The sequence below is a fragment of the Sapajus apella genome, unplaced genomic scaffold, assembly GCF_009761245.1.
Source record: "Sapajus apella isolate SASKATOON/1434 unplaced genomic scaffold, GSC_monkey_1.0 scaffold7, whole genome shotgun sequence".
In the NCBI taxonomy this organism is placed as follows: Eukaryota; Metazoa; Chordata; class Mammalia; order Primates; family Cebidae; genus Sapajus; species Sapajus apella.
Genome location: NW_022436947.1, coordinates 33,797,745 through 33,821,029, shown reverse-complemented (window position 1 = coordinate 33,821,029; position 23,285 = coordinate 33,797,745). Strand labels below are relative to the sequence as shown.

The 23,285-nt window shown below is 37.7% G+C and overlaps 1 protein-coding gene across 1 annotated transcript in view; it reads left to right on the top strand.

Annotated features, from left to right (window-relative positions):
• The window catches only part of PRKAR2B (protein kinase cAMP-dependent type II regulatory subunit beta), a 103,282-nt gene that overhangs the window by 18,038 nt on the left and 61,959 nt on the right, over window positions 1-23,285 (top strand). The window contains exon 2 of the mRNA XM_032275708.1: window positions 8,653-8,688. Within this exon, the coding sequence (XP_032131599.1) occupies window positions 8,653-8,688 (36 nt within the window). The remainder of the gene's footprint in view (window positions 1-8,652; window positions 8,689-23,285) is intronic.

Here is a 23,285-nt window from a genome sequence, read left to right as displayed (position 1 = left end):
GGGGGGGGGGTGATCATTCCCTCCTGTTCCCAGACCTTGCAAGAGTCCGTAGGATGAAACTTATAGTAATACTTCTAAGGTTTTCTTTGCCTTTTTTTCTCTCATGCTCTCAGCATGGGAGCTTACAGTAGAGTTTTCCAGAGGGTACGTGATATGTGATACTGCAACAGATTGAATGGAGGAGCAGATAGGAGAACCCAGCCATCTTCTATCATACCAGATTTGCAAAAATGTAAAACAAATTCATTCTAAATTTTACTAAATTTTGTTGGTTTTGGAAAACAGTATTTTTATCAAAATACGTTATGAATAACATAAGTTCTTTCAAATTCATATTTTAAATATTTATTAGTTTTAATTTATACTACAATAAATATTAATAGATATAACCATATACACAAAAACTTTTTAAAAATATATGGAGGTTTTGAGAATGAAAAGTTTGCAGACTGCTGCTGTAGGGTATGTACCTAAGGGTGGAAATGTTAATTTTAGGGGTGCACAGCTTTGACTTCACCTCACATTGTCATATCTGCTTTGGAAAGGTGTTGTACCAGTTTGCACTCTGATCAGCAGTGTGAGTTCCTGGTTTTCACATTGAAGCTAACATTCAATATTGTCAGATTGTAACAAGCTTTGACAGTAGGATAGATGTCAGATAGAATATTACTGTGAATTGAATTTGTTTTCCCCTTATTACTAGTGACATTGAACATCTTTTCAGGTTCATTGACTATATTTCTGGTTTATTTTCTTTTAAAATTTTTTGCCGTTTTTCCCATCTGCCTGATTATGTTTTTCTTACTGATTTGTAGAAGGATTTTTCTTTTTCTTTTCTTTTTTTTTAAGACAGAGTTTCACTCTTGTTGCCCAGGCTGGAGTGCAATGATGTGATCTCTGCTCACTGCAACCTCCGCCTCCCGGGATCAAGTGATTCTCCAGTCTCAGCCTCTGGAGTAGCTGGGACTACAGACATGCACCACCATGCCTGGCTAATTTTGTATTTTTTTTTTTTTTTTAGTAGAGACGGGATTTCTCCATGTTGGTCAGGCTGGTCTCAAACTCCTGACCTCAGGTGATCCACCAGCCTCAGCCTCCCAAAGTGCTGGGATTACAGGCATGAGCCACTGTGCCCAGCAGGATTTTTCTTTTCTCTCTTTCCCTCCTTCCTTTCTTCTCTCTCTTTCTTTGTCTTTCCTTTCCTTCCTTTCTTCCTTTTAATGTTCTGGCTACCAACCCTTTGTTGGCAATAGTCATTGAAAAAAAATCTTCCAATCTTGGGTTTGTCTTTTCATTTTGTTTACCATAACTTTGAACATATTTTTAAATTTTAATGTAGGTTAATGTTAATCATTCCTTTTGTTTGTGATTTTTTTGCCTTGTTTAAGGATTTCCTCAGTAACTAAAATTAAAAACATAGTCTCTGTATTTTCCCCTAAAAATTTGTAGGTATTAAGTTTCGCCTTCTGGAAGGAACATCTTCATTCTGTGAGGTGTATGGGGAAGACTATGAATATGGGTGTTTTCTATAACTGTACTGTTACTCGTAGGTCAGCCTTAATCACATCCCTGATTGTTCGTTCCATTGCACTTAATTTCAAAGCCTCCCCTCCTGCCTTTTCCCTTTTGTTTCCCCCAAACTACCCTTCTCTGGAACTGTTTTGTTGTGACTTCATGGATATGTAGCAGTTTGAATCCTTTGCAGCTTCCAGCTTTCCTGGTATTCTTAGCCTCGTTTGGATTGTTTACTCTTGGAAGCAGAACATTAGTCTCCATAAATCTGCGCTTTACATGAATCTGACCATGCAGACTTAAAAGAGACAGTTTTGTGTATGGAGAAGCAGAGAGTGAATTTACATCATCTTGACAGTGGCTTTTCCCACCCTTTTCTACTTACTATGAGCCCACATTTAAAATCCTAAAAGTATCTGGGAACCTTTTTCTTGACATTGTTACTGCCTCAACTCTCTGTGTAGTTATATAAAAACTTAGTCATTTTAGGACCCTTCTAGCTGAAACTGTATTTTTCTATCTTTTCCTAAGAGGGCATTGTTGGTAAAAAAAAAACAAAAAAACAAAAAAACAAACAAAAAAAAACCTCATGAATTAAGAAGTGGAGAGTTGTGTCCATTCACAAGCAAAAATTTTTTTTTCTAGTTTAAAATTCTGTTTTATTATCTGGATAGTCTAAAATGTCAGTTATATTTTGAGGAGTTTGGTTAATAAATACAAAGAAAGTCTTTGAAGTTGGCACTTTGTAAAAGCAGAAAGAACATTTATATTTCGTTATAAATACAACTTACTCTGCGCCACCTCCAGCCATAATCTGCCTGTCTGGGGGGGTTGGAAACCTGATCTCTGTACTTCTTGCTATATAATCAGAAAGGAAGAAGAAAAGTGGTCCCCAAATGCTGGCTTCTGAAACAGCTCCCGTTATGTCTCATAAGAATTGCTTTGGGGTACATGGTTCATAATCTGTGTCTCCTTGAGACCAAGACCGTGAAGCCTTGGAGAGTACCCTCCAACTGTTGTTCTGTCCTTGTACCTTTGAGCCCCGCCACAGGCTGAATCTCAGCAAATTCCTAGGCACTGTATTTAGAAATATACAGTATTTCAAGGTCTTACAAGACCATGACAAGTAGAGTATCTCTGAGTATTAGTGATGGTGGTCAAGGTTCAGCACCTTTTAACAAAAATACAGAAAATAAGTGGTCCTTTTCAATTTCAGAAATTAAGTATATATTAAGTTTTCAAGTTGTATCTGTTAGGTTAATTGCAAAATTTTCAAGTTTTGTTGTTTATTTGCTGGTTTGCTGTTAATTAGCAAAATTTTCATGTTTTGTTGTTTATTTGCTTGTTTGCTATTGATCTTTTAAAAAAGTTAATTATTCCTTGGTTCAAGGGTAAGCCTTACTTCACTTTAATTTTTGAAGCACAGGCATAAGAGACATAAATTTATTCTGCACTAAATACTTACTCTGTCAAAAATAATTATCTTGCATGGTTTCGATATACACAGTTTCTAGAATATTTTATTTAAACAGTTAACAGATTCAGAAAGTGTTTATTGCCAGAAAAGGTGACTAATGGGAGGATAGGGATGCTAAAATTGTTCAGCTGAATCCAAGATTACTGTGTATATTTCACTTTATGGTGCAAGAACACTTTTCTGCAAAAGGCTAATTTATCTAATGTGGCTCCAGTGTAGATAAGGTAGTTTGTTTTTTATTTTTGTTTGCTCAGGGGTGTGTATGTGCGTGTATGCGTGCGCACACACATTTATGACTGCAGATCACAGCTCAGGGCTCTTGTTTCTTTAACTTGGAGTTTCTGTCCCAGCAGTATGCTCGGAGATGCAAACTGTGTGTACTGCTATCAACCTGACATTTAGTTTCATAGATTATCTTAGGTTTTTTAGTCTTCTACTGGATTTCTCTTTCACCTACATTTTTCTAAATTAGGCAGCTACTTGCAGGGTGTAAGTCTTTGAAGCAATTGTATTTGAAAATACAACTAGACTTAATAAGCTCTTCAAGGGCAGGGACTCTTACAATTCCAGTGCCCAGCATTCACATGCAACACAACAACAGAATTAGTGGGGACAGGGAGATTTGTTCTGTTTCCTTGCAGAGTGTATTGATACATTCTGCAGGTATTTACTCAGCACCTTTATCTGCCAGGCACTGTGATAGGCTTTGGGCATGAAGAGGTGAGCAGATAAGCAGAACTCAGTCCAGCTGGTATGGGAGGCTGTTTTCACTGCTGAGGAAGAGAGACTCTTTCAGTTTATCCAAAGTATGGAGGATTTTTCTTGTAGGGACACTCCAGGATTAAAGAAGACTTGAATCCGTTACACTTCTGGGTCTCTTGGGAGCGTAGGAACTAAAACTAATCTAGTGGAATATAGTTTGGCAACTGAAGAGATCTCTGGTTACACAAGCATGAAGATATTCATAGGAACATAAGACTCAGTGTTCCACTGCAGTATTGTTGGGGAGAAAGTCAAACCTTATATAAATATTTCTGTCTTTTTCCTTGGGAATTCACTAAGATCTTAGGTTATATTCTCTTAAAAATGCTAGGATTTTACTCTGTTCTTAAATTGTATTGTTTCTCCAGGCATGCAATATGTTTCCTATTTTTTCCTTCTATTCTAGTCTCTAGTTTTTACTCTCTCTACGTGGGGTGTATGTGTGAGTATTCACCGAATATCCACAAAATAAGAAAATCTGAAGGTGAAAACCAAGAGTCTGAGAAAATTTAATTTGACTTGTCGCATTTTTAAACACTTTTTTCTGTTAACATTATTTTGAGAATTTGTATCGCTGTTCATTTGGTATTTTTAAAAAGTGGTAGTATTAGTTTACAATAAATAAGCATCAGTCTCTTACATTTGAATAGGAATTTATAGTTGACAGGTACATCCAAAGATGTTTAGATTTTTCTTTTTTCCTTTTTTTTTTTTCAGCCAAAGCAGAAATCCCCTTCTTTTTTGTTTTTGAGATGCCCAGATTGGAGTGCAGTGGCGCGATCTCTGCTCACTGCAACCTCCAACTCTTGGGTTTAAGCGATTCTCTTGCCTCGGTCTCCCGAGTAGCTGGGATTATAGGCGCCTGCCACCGCACCTGGCTAATTTTTTTGTATTTTTAGTAGAGACAGGGTTTTGCCATGTTGGTCAGGCTGGTCTTGAACTTCTGACCTCAGGTGATCCACCCACCTCGGCCTCCCAAAGTGTTGGAATTATAGGCCTCAGCCACCATGCCCGGCCAGGTTTTTTTCTTTAGAAAAACTCCCTGAAAGAAGGAGGACAGATCTTACTCTCCATATATCATAAGGTGAGAATTTAAGTAAAGGTTACATATCTATGCCTTCAGAAAGCTATGTGGCCAGTATTAGAGCTCAGGGCTCCTCTGCCAGTTGGGTGGTCTGTTCATGCCCCCTGCATCACCCCCTCCCTGCCAGTGATGGGAGAAGTCAGATGTTGGCAGTGCCCATCCTCACCTTCCTGCTCCCCTTCCCTGACTTAGGCTCCTGAGAGAGGGGACCAGGCATAGCTTGGCCAGATGTACTTTTCTTTATTTCCAGCAAGGCCTCCACCCTGAATCCCCCCAGCCTTCTCTGTTTTGGTAATTAGACTAAAAAACTTAGAAACACGGTGAAGGTGACTGTTAACTTGCTGAAAGTTCGTACAGGAAACATTTGTGTTTCATCCCTGCAAGTGGAAATGGAAGGATTTGAGCATGAGAGATTGGATTTTTGGTGATTGTTCTCTAAACCCACTATTCGCCTTATCTACTGCATACCACTTGCTTGGTGCAGCCATCTTCCAACTGTCCAGTCTCATGCCCCGTTACTGCCAGGAAATGAAAATCATGGTCATATAACCTGTCTACCCACAATTTAGAAATTGATAGAATGTCTAGCAAAAATATCAAGGAGAAATAAAGTAATTTATAGCAAGTAAAATGTATTTCAGTAGGTATGTGCTTCAGTATGTACTCAAGAAGACAATGCAGTTAGATTCTCCTACCTAGATGTAGAGGCGCTATGAATATAAAAGCTGCACATGGAGTCTGATCAAAAAGCATTGTACTAGCAATCCAAATATCATAAGGGGCATTATAGCAGTCACATGGTTTTCTGAAATGGTGAACATCTGTTAGTAAAATTCCAAACAAAGCAAGAAACAAAATACAAGGCAACACACACACACACACACACACACACACACACACACACACAAATTTGATTTATGTTGTCCTTGTGTTAGAAAATGCAATGTGTATTAAAACAGCATAAATGGCCAGGCACGGTGGCTCACGCCTGTAATCCCAGCACTTTGGGAGGCTGAGGCAGGCGGATCACCTGAGGTCGGGGGTTCGAGAGCAGCTGACCAACATGGTGAGACCCTGTCTTTTAAAAAAAAAAAAAAATGATCTGGACACAATGGCACATGCCTGTGGTCCCAGTACTGTGGAGGCTGAGTTGGAAGAATCTCGGGCCAAGGAGTGTCCAGACTGCAGTGAGTGAACTAGGATGACACCACTGCACTCCAGAATTTAACAGTCTCTCTCTCTCTCTTTTTTAAAAAAATAAAATGAATTATTGAAATAAAAAAATGCATAAATGAATCGTGTTTATATAAAGCACAATTAGGATTTAGGCCCTGATGGTTATAAATGGACCTTTTTCCAATATAAATGCATGGTGGGGATATTTTAAAAGTCATACAGGACCAAAGTTGTGGGATGTGCAGGACAGTTTTTTGTTGTGCAGGATTGTTGTGGCATTGGCCTGACAAATGCCAAGGAAGGGTGTCCTCTGAACTGATTACTCTGACGATCAAAATTACACCCACAAATTTAGAAAACATCTTCTAGAGAGCGATGCCACCTTTGTGGAAAACCTCTGCCCTAAATACTTCAGAAAGACACAGAAACCTAAGGACCCCAGGAAAACAAAGACTTCCCAACCTTTCAAACCAGGAGCTCACAATCCTGTGGCTTCATCATCTAGAGAGGCTGGAGAGGGCGGGAGGGCAGAAAATGTCTACTATATTTTTGCCCTAAGGCTGAGAGAAGTTTTTAACCTTCATCTTGCCTGTATCTGCCTGCACTCTGTTCTGCATTCCTGTGGTTGCATTTTTTTTGCATTTTGTTTCCATTCAGCGTCCTTGTGGCTTGCTGGGGAGGCGCTCTTTAGACTAAATTTCGTAGTTGCGAAAAAGGGTTTTGAAAACTGATGGGCCTTTTGGGTGTATGTGTGGTAAAATATACATATCACAGTTTACCCGATGCAAGTTTTTAATGTAAGTAATTTGTGACTGTGCAAATATATGGCTAAAGTATCGTATATAAATAGTAAAAATTGTATATCTTTCAGTCACTTTGGAGGATATAATTTTGTTATAAATTTCACAAAGTTAATCTTTAGTAATGATGAAGATCATGATGGAAGATAATATTCATCTCTTGTTGTATGATATCAGGAATCTGTATTTTCACTTTCTGTTCTTTTTCAGGCAGCGTTTTGATGCAAGATAGGCATAAATTCAGATACTCCAGCTCGGATGCAGGGTGGTTGTGTGCTTTAAAACAATTAATAAATTTCTCTGAGGCTTACTGTAAAATGTACTCATCAGTAGTTTGAAGATGCTGTGTTTCTTTTTTTTTTTTTTTTGAGACAGAGTTTTGCTCTGTCACCCTGGCTGGAGTGTAATGGAGCAATCTTGGCTCACTACAGCCTCCACTTCCTGGGTTCAAGTGATTCATCTGCCTCAGCCTCCTCAGCAATTTCAGTTATGTATACTGTGTGACACAAATCTTTTATAGTACTTGATATAATTGCCAGATTATTTTCTAAAGGTATTATATCTCTTTAAATGGTTCCCAGTTAAGTAGCTTCAGCTGTCTATTAGTAGCTGGGTTTACAGGTGCCCACCACCTTGTCTGGCTAGTTTTTTTTTTTTTATTTTTAGTAGAGACAGTGTTTCTCCATGTTGGCCAGGCTGGTCTCGAACTCCTGACCTCAGGTAACCTGCCTGCCTTGGCCTCCCAAAGTGCTGGGATTACAGTTGGGAGCTACAGCACCCGGCCAAAGATGCTGATATTTGATAGTATGATTGTAAGTGCATCAATGCACTACGCATCTGACATAGTTTTGTGATAGTACTTGTTCCTGTACATACCTGTTTTTCATGCAGTGCAGCCATAGTGCTGATAAAAATTTTGTCTTCTCTTTTTACTTGACCTAAGCATAAACACATTTTTTCCATAGTGTAAACAAATTTCATAATTACTCTTCTAAGTATTGAAGTAGACTCGTGACATTGTGTTACCAAAATATGCTGCATAGTACGTGATGTCCTTTCTTTATATAAGATGAACCAGAAATGTACCTGCTTTTCTCAAGAAAGAAATGTTTTTAAAAACCTCAGTTCTTGAGATAACTATGTCATCAAAACCATGAAGAAACAGAGCTGAGTTGAGTTGCAGGAGTGGGCAGATGGTAGGCTTGCCAGCTGAATGGTGCGCACACCAGCCTGAGATTACAGCCTTCAGTGGACAAATTTGCATGTTATGGACATTTGGATTGTATAAAAATTGTCAGAACTATAAATCTGAGACTTTCAAGGATATACTACCCTTCACTTAAAGATGATTTCAACATACATGAGCAATTTCAGTTGTGTTTTCTAATTTTATCATTTAAAAAATAATGCTGCTGAGTTGATTTATTCATATATTGCTCTTTCCTTCACTAGTAGTACTCCTTTAGGATAAATCTCTAGTAGATTTACTCTGTTAAGTGACACAAATCTTTTATGGTACTTGATATAATTGCCAGATTGTTTTCTAAAAGTATTATATCCCTTTATATGGTTCCCAGTTAAGTAGCTTCAGCTGTCTGTAACTGGGGATTTTTTTTTTCTTTTAATTTAAAGTGCTAATAGGTAAAATATACTGATTTTAATTTATATTTATTTGATTATTAGTGAATTTCAGTATTTAACTTTTGTATATGACATTTTCTCTTATTTATCCATCTTTTTCTTTAGTTAAATTATAAGATCATTTACCAATTTGAGCCTTTTCAGGGTTTTGGGAAAATTAGACTTTTAATCTAATCACATTATTCTGCTTTTTCTTCTAGCTCCAGTTATAAACCGATTCACAAGGCGTGCCTCAGGTAAGTCTGATTATATTATGGATTTTGCTTACTAATGGTGATATTTTTAAAATGATAATATTGGACAAGAAGTTACAAAGAGAATAATTGCTGTGTAGTAAACATTTATTTGTCGGTTATTTTTCTCAGAAAACACAACCATCTGATATAATCACAGTCTAGAAAGCAACTGAAAATGCCCTCTGAGTGGCTAAACTGAAAATCAGACTGTGTACTAAACTGGTGGACCTTTTAAGATGGAGACTCTCAGCCCAGGCTGTTATTCTTGCTCTTGATAGAATTACTACCTGCATGGTTGTCTGATTTACCAGCCATAATCTAGAAGCAGTGATTTAGCAGATGGGTAAAGGACACCTTAGAAACAGTGATAAGTGAGTGTGTGTTGTCTTTTTAATAGGAGACATGAGAACTCTTAAAATGCAGATATAAGAACTTGTCATTATGGGGCCATTTAGAATAGGAGCAAATTGCCTTATGTTTGTTCATGCCTCTGAGGCTATTGCTGGTTTAAATATACCACAGTAACCTAATGCAGTCAGAATGATAGGCCTTAGCCATTTTCAAGGGCTACATTAGGTTCAGTATACTGTGTACTATTTAAACTGCTGGGGAAGTGTGAGATAGAATTAAGAGCATTTCTATCCAGAATGGCTTAAGTAAAATGAGTTTGTGCATTGAGATAGTTAAACTATTATTTAGAAAATTCACCTTATGGAATATCATCTTTGAATAAGAGGATAAATGAAGTGAAGGTAATGTTTGATTTGAGAAAATTACTCTTTAAGTATACCTGGAAATTTTTTGTTAAGAAACGCAAGATAAACATTTGAAACAAACCATCCTTGGAGTTTATATAAATGAGTCATTTATTTCACAAAATTGCTGTATTTCCACTTGCGCTATAAATTTTATTTTTGATTTGCCAGCAGTTACTGGTATAATTTACTCTTGTTATATAGTGACCAGATCTATAAGGATAATGTGCTACGTTGGAATAAAATGTACTTTATCATTCCAAGCTTTTTGTAATCTCAAGGCATATTTACTTTAAATGGTAAAAACAAAGTGTAGATTGTAATGCCTTTTGTGGAATGAGAGGTTATGTTTATGCCAGTAGGGCATCAAATTTTATCCCAAGAAGAACTATCAACTGTGATCATATTGTAGCATAGTTGTCCTTTATGAGCAGTGGTGGGAACAGGAAAGGAAGAAGAGAGCATCAGTATTGTGATGCCTTGTCTTCATGAGGTGAAATTATTTCAATAGAAACACAGTTAAGAGTCATAGAATAAATAATCACCCGTTCTACCGCAAGCTGTATAACATGTGACATTTATTTGTGGGCACATTCCATTAGTATTTGTTGTACAATATATGTATCATTAATTGCTAGATCAGGGGCTCCAGGATATAGGTTAGTTTTGAAATGGTATTATTTTATACCCCACCCCCATGTGTATGCAATACATTTTAGCAAGACTTGGCCAGAAATGTAGAGATAATGTAATGCCACACATAAATACACATTAAAATCAAATGTATTTATTCCCAGAATGACAGTTGATAAGAAATGTCAGTGAAAACAACAGGAAACAATTTGGTATAAATAAGCAGTATTTCTTTGATCATCAAAGAAAGTAAGTTCAGTAGTCATGCTATGTATAGCAGTAAGCTTTACAAGAAGTAAAATTGTTATCCCAATAATATAATATGCTGGAAAACATATTAGGAGAATGAGTCTTGACATGAATTATTCAAAAGAAAAGAGAACTAACTTATGGAGTATCACTGATAGATCAAGCACTGTGCTAAGACTAGTGCTTAGCATTAGTCTTTCAAGCAAGGAAAATAAAATTATTCAATACTTTATATTAAAAAAAAACAGTGGTATAAGAAAAAAGCGAAGGGGATCTATTTAATCATCTACTCATCTGTATTTTATTTAGGACTTTCTTATTTCTTTGTTCGTTTTTTTGAGACGGAGTTTTGCTGTTGTTGCCCAGGCTGGAATACAATGGCACAATCTCGGCTCACCGCAACCTCCTTTTCCTGGGTTCAAGGGATTCTCCTGCCTCAGCCTCCCAGGTAGCTGGGATTACTGCTACCACACATATGCACCACCACACCCAGCTTATTTTGTGCTTTTAGTAGAATCGGGGTTTCTCCATGTTGGTCAGGCTGGTCTCGAACTCCCGACCTCAGGTCATCCACCTGCCTCAGCCTCCCAAAGTGCTGGGTTTACAGATGTGAGCCACTGCACCTGGCCCAGACTTTCTTATTACTTATAAAAGTTTGTTTAATACTTTTTTGGCAAAGAATATAGAAACAGTCTTAAGACATCCTGAGGTGGAAATGCCACAGTTTTTTTGTTAATTTAATTTAGTGGCTAACATGAGGTTTAGTAGTAGAGATATACATGAACTTTTTTTTAAAGTAACATTTCCTAAAAATAAAAAAGAAATGGTTATTTTCTCAAAATGCAGTCAATTATATTTGATAATTAAAAATATTTCTTACGATACCTTTTCTGATTTTTATTTCAGAAATACTTTTTATTTTCATAACTTGTAAAACTTAATGTAAGAAATGTAATTTAGGGGAAGAAAGTAAGTCAGGTAAAATCAACCAGAAGTCTGTACGACATATGAATTTGTTTCTTACTCATCTATTTTTAAAGTTACAACAGTAATTCTATATATATATATTACAACAATAAATACATAATGTGTAGTGCTAGGTGTTCAGTCATTGTTGATTGAAAATAAAAAATTACTATGAGTCATAATTAATAACTCATTAACTGCCTAAATCTTTGAGTTTTTGGCTTTTGATATTCATACTGCAACTATCAAACATAAATATTTCAAACCTGAATAAATGTAATATTTCTCCTTTATGTACCTTTTTATTTTGTTATGAAGATGAGAGGAATGTTTATGCTTAACAAATACATTATTTTGGATTAGTTTTACACTTTTTAGTAACATTGTTTGTGCCATAGTCTCTTGTCTTTTTCATGTGTTCAGTGCTGGCCCACAAACCTGTCAGCTTTTATTTTTGTAAGCAAAAGGAATCAGTTTCGCTCAGGATTTTCAAACAGAATTCCTAGAATCTTAAGAGTTTGTAGAGGCTTCAGGGTTGTGTAAGCCAGCTTCCTACTTGGTACAGGAGTGGAAGGGATGTGGTGTTGTAGTATAGAGCATGACTAATGGAGAGAAGTGTAGATAGGCAGCAGAAGAATGGGACCCAACCGTATTGATTAGATTGGATAAGTTCCACAAAACATGGTGAAAAACTATCAGATATCTTCTGAAATCCAGATATATCTCTGATACTATCCTGACAGCACCCCATAACCTTATTTTTTTAAACAGTACCTCATAGTCCCATTTTTAAACAAAAGAAAAAGAAATACTGCTTTTGGGCTCTTAAAATGCTATTCAACTCTTAATAATCAATCCCTTCTTATCAGTACATCCTTAATACAGAGAGTCCTGGTGCAGTGCCTCACACCTATAATACCAGCACTTTGAGAGGTCAAGGTGGGTGGATCAGCAGAGGTCAGGAGTTCAAGACCGTCCTGGCCAACTTGGTGAAACCAGAATCTTTACCAAAAAATACAAAAATATAATTAGTTGGGTGTGGTGGTGCTTGCCTGTAGTCCCACTTACTTGGGAGGCTAAGGCAAGATATTTGCTTGAAACCAGGAGGCAGAGATTACAGTGAGCTGAGATCAGTCCAACCTGGGCAACAGAATGAGACCCTGTCTCAGAAAATAAAATAAAAATAACAGAGAAATCATTATCCAGGACCCATTTTATTTTATTTGTTTTTTGAGACGGAGTCTCGCTCTGTTGCCCAGGCTGGAGTGCAGTGGCACCATTTTGGCTCACTGCAACCTCCGCCTCCTGAGTTCAAGTGGTTCTCCTGCCTCAGCCTCTCCAGTATCTGGGACTACACCATGCCCAGCTAATTTTTATATTTTTAGTAGAGACAGGGTTTCGCCACGTTGGCCAGGCTGGTCTTGGAACTCCTGACCTCAGGTGATCTATCCGCCTCGGCCTCCCAAAGTGCTGGGATTACAGGCATGAGCCACTGCGCCTGGCCACATAATCCATTTTATAATATGAGCTTTTAGTTTTTTTGGAAGATTATTCTTTTTGGTGGAAAATGGAAATAATATATAATTTGCTGTTGTGAGTATTAAAAATTAGCGGTGGTGGCTGGACGCTGTGGCTCACACCTATAATTTTGGCACTTTGGGAGGCTGAAGCCTAGGATATTAAAAATGTTAGTTCCCATCTCTCTTCTCATGAACGTGGTTTAAAACAAAGCAATAAACCCCTCAGCATTTTGCCTTAGCCTGTCAGAATAAAGCCTTGGAGAGTCACAACATGGTTTGATATTAATCCTTTAATATGGGCATCTTTTTTATTGTGTACACATTATAGGTTTAAAAAAATTGTAATGGTTTTCCTCTGTGGTTTTGTTTCTAAATTGGGGAGGAGCTAGAAATGTCCAGTTAATCTTGAGACTGTGCCTTACATCATGAGGTTGAAACTCTGAATTTTTTTTAAATCCTAAGCTATTATTTTGAAAATGTTACCCTTCTAGAAAAGTTTAAAGAAGATTTCAGTGAGTGCCTTTATCTAGGCCCCAGTTGTTATTTTGCCACATTTTGCATGTGCTCTCTCCCCTCCATCTTGATACAGATACGCACTCTTTTATTTTTTATTGAAACGTTTAGGAATCCTAAGTACTTCAGCCTGTATCTCCTAAGGAAAAGATCATTCTTCTAGGTAATATAACAATGACGGAATTTAACCCTGATACAATACTGTTACCTCATATAGAGTCTAGACTCACATTTCCTCGATTGTCCTATCATGTTTTCTCTTTCTTTTTTAAATTCAAGCTAATTCAGGGATTTTGTATTGCATTTAATTGTCATGACTCAGTTTTCCTCACCTTTCATAAACTGACTCCATGAAGTTTTTGAAATTTGCTTTTTTAGAGAGTTTTGAAGCTTATTCCTAAGACAGTTCCCTAGCTCGCCTGTTATACATTCATAGATGGTGTGAGCACAGGTGCTGTTTGGTCAGTATGCCCCACTGACGTCCATGAAATCTTTGCATTGACATTTAATATTGCTTTCAAGGACTACCGTTGAGCATTACTTGTTCTAATAAGTAATTATTTCTTATAACAGAAGAATTTTCTTTTCTCATATAATTAACCACTCTTCAACTTTTCACCATAATTTGGACATTGAATTTTATCATATATTTTTAACGGAGCTAAAATTTTATAATTTTCTCTAAACTATCATGTAGAATAATTCACAGGTGAAATTAGGTCTGAAAATCTGAATCTCACATACCTACTGTGTAAAATGTCATATTACAAATCTCAGTGAAATCACCCTGAACAGAAATAATTGGTTACCCAGAAACTAGTGAAATAGCAGAAGTTCAGATCTTGTCTTGAAGCTGATACAAGGAACATACGCTTCCTTGATTCATGAAACATATGCTTCCTTTTGTTTTGTTTGGGTAACATTTTGTAGCCTTGGTGTTCATTGTTTCTACTTTAAGGTTATTTGATGATTATAGCTTTTAACCACCAAGTTATTTTTTCCCAGAGGTTATTTCTTTATCATCAAACTAATTTGCTGGTATAGTTACATTCATATTTTGTTTCCGAAATTAGCTTCATTTTGAATGAACCTGGTGATCACCAATAGTTGGCAAATGCATATTGGGAGAATACTGCTTTAATTAATGTACTAGTTTGTACAGCAGACATTTACCGAGCCCTTATTGTGTGTCAGGTACAGTGCTGGGGATGCCGTGAAGAATAAGATACAGTCCTTGTGAAGTGCACAGTGTAACAAGGAGGCTGACCATGACTCATAGTGTAGTAAATACCATAATATCCACAAAGTAAAAAGGAGAAAACATACAGTTCTTCCAGGGCCTGGCTCACAGAAGGAGTATTTGTGCTGTCTTTAAGGTTTATAACATAGGTTTTACCAGGACTATAAGGAAAGAGAGTATTCTAGGCATTTCTGTTCAGTATTACTGTAAAGAGTTCATTTTCACCATATGTTGCTATGCAATTTGCCTCTGCCATTAAGCACCTACAGCGTGGAGTGAGCAGATGCCCATTGGCTATGGACAGTAGGGACTTAAGGCCAGAAGTTATTTCATCCTTTAATTTACCATTGCTTCAAAATGTTCGTGTCTGCCTTAACAGGAGAGGCTGTATAGTCTCTGGAATCAGACCAGGGTTAGAGTACTAGCTCTGCGACTCACGTTATCTGGTAGTAAAAGAGTGTGTGGGCGTGTCCTTAGTAATCTTTCTAAGGCTCCTTTTTTCTGGGTATAAAATGGGGATAATACCTAACTCACAAGATGATTGTTGTAATAAAACAGTAGATAACCCATGAAAAACACATTCTCTCCAGTTTGGTTTCATAGTATCAGCCTGTTGTCCAATTGTGTCTTCTGGACAGGCAGGGGCTCCTAGGTGCCTGGCTGGATTCGAGGTGGGTCAGAAATGGCTTGAGGCGGGTGTGGTGGTGCACACCTATGATCCCAGTACTTTGGGAGACCGAGATGGGTGGGTCACTTGAGGTCAGGAGTTCAAGACCAGCCTGACCAACATGGCAAAACCCTGCCTCTGCTAAAAATATAAAAATTAGCCGGGTGTGGTGGCATGTGCCTGTAGTCTCAGCTACTTGGGAGGCTGAGGCGGAGGAATCGCTTGAACCCAGGAGGCAGAGGTTGCAGTGAGCCGAAATTGCACCACTGTACTCCAGCCTGGGTGACAGAGCAAGACTCTGTCTTAAAAAAAAAAAAAAAGAAAAAAGAAAAAAGGAAATGGCTTCAGGACTGCAGAGCTTGACATGAAGAGTTAGTCAGAAGGATGACACCTAGGGTGAGACTGAAATCAAGGGTCAGAAAGATAGTTAGACTGAGGCAACAGGATGAAACGAGAGGTGTCCTGGACAAGGGAGGTGGGAAGACAGGGTGGAGGGTGGGACCTAGGGAGGTTCTCTGAGATGCCAGAATACAGGCCTGGGGGCTTCTGTCCAGGCTTGTTCCTTGGGTGGGATGGAAACCACTTAGGCATCCTCCAAGTCACTTCATGCACCTGTTATCTTTCAGTGCCCAGACTAGTATTATAACAGAATGGATTCTCCCCTGTGATTCATTACGAATAATCCAAGTAAATGAGCAAGTACTGCTCTGGGTGACAGAGCAAGACTCTGTCTTAAAAAAAAAAAAAAAAAAAAAAAAGAAAGTGGCTCATCTCCAGCCACTTGCCCCTCCTGCTCCACACTCTAGCAGTGCTGGTTTACTGATATTTCTTAAGCAACCTTGGGAATTGGAGCCAGGTGGAGTCTGTGGCAGTGTTGAGTCTCTGGTTGTTTTTTGTTAGGCCTTGAATGCTGATAAGCTACCTCAAGGCTAATGAGAAATTAGATTATCTCTTGAACTTAAATGCATTTTGCCTAGAGTTCTCTTAGAGCCCTCCAGGGAAAGGAGAAAGGAACATAGTGAAAGCAGCTGTTCAGGTAGGGGCATGGTGGGAAGGGAGGATCCTTCTGCTCTGTAGAGTCCTCAGACTCTTCACAATGGTGATTTTGCCAGTAGATGTGGAAGGGCTTGGAAGACAACATGAGAATTATGTAGCCTGCCAAACCCTGTGTGTCTAATTACAGGAACACTGCTACTGCTGGGGAAAGGGGATCGGGGAGTTAGGTAGATCTGTAAAACAGGTATGAGTTGATAGAATAGACGTTTAGACTTAAAGCAACCATTCTTTGATTACAAGCAGAGTTTAGGTCACTACTTCACCAACTCTGTGTGAAGGACCAACTTTTCATTTTTGTTTTCCCAGTGCACAGCAGACCAGCACTTTTGAAAAATATAAAATTGCCACAGCAGTATCAAAATTGCTATAATTGTATCTGAACACTCTTTTACTCTCTGTACTTATCTTGTTGCAGACTGCTATGGCTTAGGTGATACAACCATGGTGTGCTCTACATGAGATATGAAAGTTCTCACAGAAAGCCTTTATAAAGGAATCTTGCACATTTATCTAAAAGAAGTGATTATTTAAAAAAAACAAACATACATACCTTATTTTACTACCTTAGCATTTTGTCATGACAGCCTGCAGGAATGAATGGCGCCCTTGGAGTTGTGGAATGGTGGCGTGTGGCAGCCCTGCCCCAGGCCCATGGCGTGCCTCGTTCTGCCTCCATGTATGCCATCTCATACTTGGAGCATGCCATGGGCTTTCTTGTCTAGCCTTGCTACAGCTCACCACATTCCCTGCTGTCCCCTCCCTCCCTCCCTCCCTTCCTCCTTCCTTTTCTTCCTTCTTTCTTTCTGATACCGTTACACATTGTTAGATATTGTAGTTGCTTGTTCACATGTCTTTTTCCTTCTGCTAAAAAGTGAGGTTCATAATTAATAGACTGAGAAAAAAGGGCACTCTGGATGAGGTCAAATTAAAAATAGAATGTGAAGTAAGGAAATGAGAAGGCAAGAAGCATGGGAAGATTTGGTCAGGCATGCTGTAGAGTGATGTGAGATTCCTGAGGTAGTGTGTGCTGGGGTAAGGACCAGTGTGAATATAGTTACAGGGTGAGGCTGCTAAAGGGCAGGTTGAATGACATTTTATTGGAATTAAGGAAGCCAAAATAAGTTGAAGATGGGCTCTCAAATGGGGTGTCAACTTGGACATTGACTGTCTGTGATGGTGGCAAATTGGAGTGAAATGAAAATTGTGAGCCAGGTAGCAGTCAGGAAGGGGCATCTGTGTGCCGTAGCTCTTGGAGGAGCACAGAGGTTTCAGTGTGAGCACCATGGAGTGGTCCAGATGCCAGTGTGGGGAGCCACGTGCACACCCTCACTGTCTTTCAGATCCCCCTGTGTGCAGTGAGTGGTACCCTATAAGAAAAAAGGAGTGTTCTTGGAGAATAACCAAGTTTCAGCTGAGGCAGAGAAAAGTCAGTAATGTTTTGTAAAAGAATGTGAGGGTGTGGGGAATGTGTTGGGAAGGAGGGTAGTAATGGACAGAAGGAAGCCACAGGGCAGCAATTCATTTGAAGAAGTATTTACAAGCAATTACTATTGCCAAACACTACGCTAGGCACAGCAGTAAACATACTATGCCCTTGAAATACTTGTAGTCTAGGGAAGCTTAAGGCATGGGGAAATGAAATTGGGGAAAAGATGAAGGTCTGGGAGATCTTAAATCTTGCGGATGACCGAGGATGACAGAGCAAATTTCATAGCTGAATTGATAGTTTTTAGGTTATAATTTATTCACTGTAAATGCGTATTTAACTAAACTTTCCTTAAGGCTAACTTTGTTAGCTTCCCAATGAGAGCACTGTAACCTTCTGATATTTATCTTAGATACAGAAGGCAATATGATGTAGAAGTGAAGAGGTTGGATTTGGAGCCATTTTTAAATTTGACAGTCAAACATTGAGCGAGGGTCTACAATGTGTTAGGCAGGGGCAGGCAGGTATAGTTTAGGACCTTAGAACCGTCACTTATTAGCTGTGTGACCTTGGGCAACTTACTTAAATGACTGTCTCTAAAACCGGGTTGTGGTTATTCTAAAAGAGAATACAGGCAAAGCTTTGTATTTTTAAAAATTATTTATTTATTTATTTGAGACGGAGTCTGGCACTGTTGCCTGGGCTGTAGTGCAATGGGGTGATCTTGGCTCACTGCGGCCAGTGTCTCCTGGGTTCAAGTGATTCTCCCACCTCAGCCCCCCAAGTAGCTGGGATTACAGGTGCCCGCCACCATACTTGGCTAACTTTTTGTATTTTTAGTAGAGACAGAGTTTCACTATGTTGGCCAGGCTGGTTTCAAACTCCTGACCTCAGGTGATCAGCCTTCCTCAGCCTCCCAAAGTACTGGGAGCATGGTGCTTGACATATTTTGAGTGCTAAATAAACTTTTATATATTATTAGACTGGATTTTTCAAATTTTAAGCTGATAAAAACACCATAATTTTAGTATCTCTTCTTTTCGCCTGTAACTTATCACACCTGATATTAATTGGCCAAAGTACATAATTTTGTGCATGTCTTATAACTAGCTCCCTTACCCCAAGTTTGGATTGACTTAACATTGCATTGTTATTTGTGGGGGACAGCAAGGGTTTCTCTGAAATGTAATATCCTTTAGCTTTTTAGGTGAGAACAAAAAAGCAACTTCAGTCTCTAGTCATAAGCTGTATTTGTAGGCTGCAATTTTGAAAACAAATTGATCCACCTTTAAAAAATCTAACCTGATATTTTAAACAGGTGTGTGCAAATGCAGTCCACCCCACCTCCACCCCATTGGTATCTTGAACCAGCTACTTCTTTGGAGCTGATTACTAGAGAATGTTACTACCATTGGGTTGTAAGTCTCACCTCTGAGAGCCCAGCAACACGTTTTACACTAGCTAATCATTTGATGATGTTTTCTGATATTTTAAAAATTAATGTTGTAACTAAAAACCAAAATACCTATTCAGGTCTTGTCTTCCCTTTACTATTAAGAATCAGGTTGCTCCCCTTTCCTGCCCCTCCCCAAATTAGTTTTTCTGTTTTCTCGTGAGTTACTAAAACCAGAACACTGATTTTAATGTTGTTTTACAAAAGACAGTACCATAAATTGACAAAAAATTAAAATATATATTAATGGTACAGTATACTGTTTTCAGAATAGTGGGCAAGGGGGGCCTTTCATTTGAAAGACTGAAGAGCTTTAATGATGGTGTAGTTAGACATGTTTCAAGGAATTACAAGTGTTGTCTTCATTGACCTTCATCAAGAAAGAGCTGACCTTCTCCTTAGATATTTTAAAAGAGAATTCCACGTTATAGCTCCCCTTTAAAAACAGGTATAGATACTTTAATATACACATGGCCTAACAGAGTGCATAGGCTACAAACACAGCAAATATACATGGCTTTTATGTTTTGAGGGCAAATTTTGAACGGTGACTTCCCAGATGTGCTGAGGTTTAGCAGGTTGCTGAGTGGTAATCTGCAGTAGAAATGGAATACTTAGGCTTGCCATAACTACTCTTGTGGCTTTCTAAAGATAAACTGCTACTTTCAGGTTACCTGTCCATTTGGTATTTTTACTTTATTCAGATTTTGTGGATCTCCAAATTTTCTTTTTATAATATTGATATATTACATTACTGCCTAGAATTTACCTCTGTATTCTGTAACATAAAAATAATATATTTTATTTTCATGTTACTTTAAAAATGATATTACTTCTTACTTGCTTCTATTTATCATTACCCTCATTTGTGTCCTTAGAAACATTTGTTTTAATTGCATATCTTAAGTATGTTTATATGAAGGGAGCTATTTAATGTGTTTTAAATACGCTTCGTAGAATTGAAAACTGTTCTTAGAGTAATAAAAAATTTGTAATTTAGAATTATATTTTGACTAAAAATAAGCATTCAGGTTATATTACATAGACAGTTAATTAGAAGTTAAGTGAAATTAAAATTTCCTGTTTTGTTTGTTTGTTTGTTTTTGTTTTTTAAGACAGAGTCTCGTTCTGTCCCTCAGGCTGGAGTGCAGCAGTGCAATCTTGGCTCACTCCAACCTCCACCTCCCAGGCTCAAGTGATCATCCTTCCACAGCCTCCTGAGGTAGTTGGGACCACAGATATACGCCACCAAACTCAGCTAATTTATTTTTTGTTTTTATTTTGTTAGAGACAGAGTTTGACCATGTTGTCCAGGTTGGTCTTGAACTCTTGAGCTCAAAGAATCTACCTGTTTTGGTCTCCCATTACGGCTGTGAGCCACCGTGCCAGTCTAAATGATTCCTTTAGAAGGGCTTTTGATGTTAGATTGTATAGTTGGTGAGACTGAAGTGTCTTAGATGGAGGTTGTACCTGCAAGAGAGTCTCAATGTGTGTCTCATCAGTGACAGATTCTGAGGCAGATGTCATTATAAGTTTTGAAGGTAGCCTGTGAATCTCAAAATATTTTTTATGAATTTATAATTCCCAGGCTGGGTACTGTGGCTCACGCCTGTAATCTCAGCATTTAGGGAGGCTGAGGCAGAAAGATCCCTTGAGGGGATTGTGCTACTACAGTCCAGCCTGGGCAACAGTGTGAGACTCTTGTCTCAAAAAAAAAAAAGAATTTATACTTCCTTCTCCGCTTAGGGAATTTTATCAAAGAATAAATTTCTTTAACAAGGGAAGTAGCTCACATTGTTGAATAAAGATTGATTATTTTGATTATAAACCTTAGTAGTCTTAATTTGTGAAAGTAGATGATGATGATGATGGCAGCAATACTAATTAAAATGTATGCAGGGTCGACTCTGTGCCAAGTGCTGTTTCTCAACTTTGCTTTCCCCAAGATGACCTGTGAGATCACTAGCACAATATCTGAAGGGAGTTTTCTTATTATATCCATTTTACAGGTGTGGAAACTGAGGCACAAAGAGTTTAACATGCCAGAAGTTATGTTCTTTTTATTTTTAATGTTGTTAATATATTCCTTAATTCTGAGTCAAACTTAGTTATTTATTTATTTATTTTTGAGACGGGATCTTGCTCTGTCACCCAGGCTGGAGTGCAGTGACGCAATCTCGGCTCACTGCAACCTCTGCCCCCCAGGTTCAAGTGATTCCCCTGCCTCAGCCTCCTGAGTAGCTGGGACTACAGGTGCCCGCCACCGTGCCCAGCTAATTTTTGGGTTTTAGTAGAGATGGGATTTCACCATGTTGGCGAGGCTGGTTTCAAACACCTGACCTTGTGATCCACCTGCCTCAGCCTCCCCAAGTGTTGAGATTACAGGCGTGAGCCACCATGCCTGGCCAAACCTAGTTTTTAACTATTTTATTAAATGGGATTATGGACTAGTAGGACTGTCACAGTCTCGATTACTTTAAGGCCAAATCATGCAAATGTTTTTGACTGTTCTGCAGGAAAGGAAATCAAACCACTTCTACCTATTTTTTCCTGTTGCAGTTTTTATCCTGAGTCTTGAAATTATGTTAAATATTTTTTGCACTAAATTCCAATAAAGCAGAGAAAAGGCAATTGTTGGTTAATTTATAGTACCATGTTTTTGTATACATACTTTTATAGGTGAAGCATTTAAATTATGTTTTTTTGTAACAAGCTTTTTACATTTTAAAGTTATTATGTATATTTTAATAAATTTGTCATTCAAAGTTTTATGCCCCAAATTACAAAGTAGTTTACATTTTAATGCTTTTAGCAGTCAATTTGAGTGATTCAGATTAGTTTCAATCTAAATTTAAAAGTTTTTATATCTACCTTTGCAGCTAGAAATCTGAAAATATCTTGTTGCCAACCAAATTAGTGAATATATATCTAGAAATATGTAAAGCATAGTGTTATTCATGTATACAAATAGGAAACGTCTGTATTTCTAGGAGTGGTTTGCTTACAGTTTAGTTTGGTTTATTATTGCTCTTTGTTTCTCCCTGGATTAGGGAGAAAACCCTTAATACTGGGAAAAATCAATTTAACTCCTATTATAATGACTACCATCTATATACTTTTCAAATATCTGCAAATCAAACAGAAGATTAATAGTGCAAGTATACATAAGGGAGATGCCAAGAACTGATGGAGTCATGTTTGATTGGTTTGCATAGTTGTGATTATTTAATACTATACTCCTTTGTAGTTATGGATCCTCTGAAAAATAAAAGATCTAGTTTGTCTCTGTATAACCTGGGAACAGTTGAGACTCGCCCTGCCAGCCTTGTAAAAGCGCCATATGTTAGATGCTCTATGAAGATTTGGAAGAAGGTGAGGAGAGGCGGAACGTACAGGGAGGTAGGCATGGATGGAGTGGAGGGTGAGAGGCGATGATTATACTAATTTTCTTCTCTGTTTTAGTTTGAAATCATTTCCAAATTCCATATATTCACCAAGAGTAAGTCAAAATACTTTTTTGGCCTTTTTAATGATAAGGTCATGTTTCCCACTATAAGGTTCAATTATCAGAATTTTTCCAAAATGGAATATTTATGAATCAATATCTATTTTTTATAGTTGTCATTAGTAGATACATGTTACATCATTAAAAAACTTTTATTGTAAAATTGATAAATGCTTATGATAAAAAGTCAAGTAGTACAGAATAGTGTAAAATGAAAACAAAAGGTTCTGTCTATAATATTCCCAGTCCCAGTCCTAAAAAATAGCCATAGCTAATAGTTTGTTGTGTATTTTCTTGGAGATTTTTATGCACATACATATTTAGTTGAAATTAAACTTCTATCTAATTTTTTGAATGTTGTCTTTTTCACTTAGCTGTGTATTGTGTTCTATTTTCAATGACCCTTACCTCTAAAGCTACTTCTTGCTTTTTAGTGACTTAAAGCCTCTTCTTGCTTCTTAATACTTCTTAATGGTGTTCCATTATATGTATGTATTGAAATGTATATAACCAGAGTATTTAGGTTTTAGGTTCAAGTATCTGCATAATTGTGCAAGTACATCTACAAGATGTATTTTTTTAGAGTGGAATTGCTTAATCAAAGCAACGTGAAA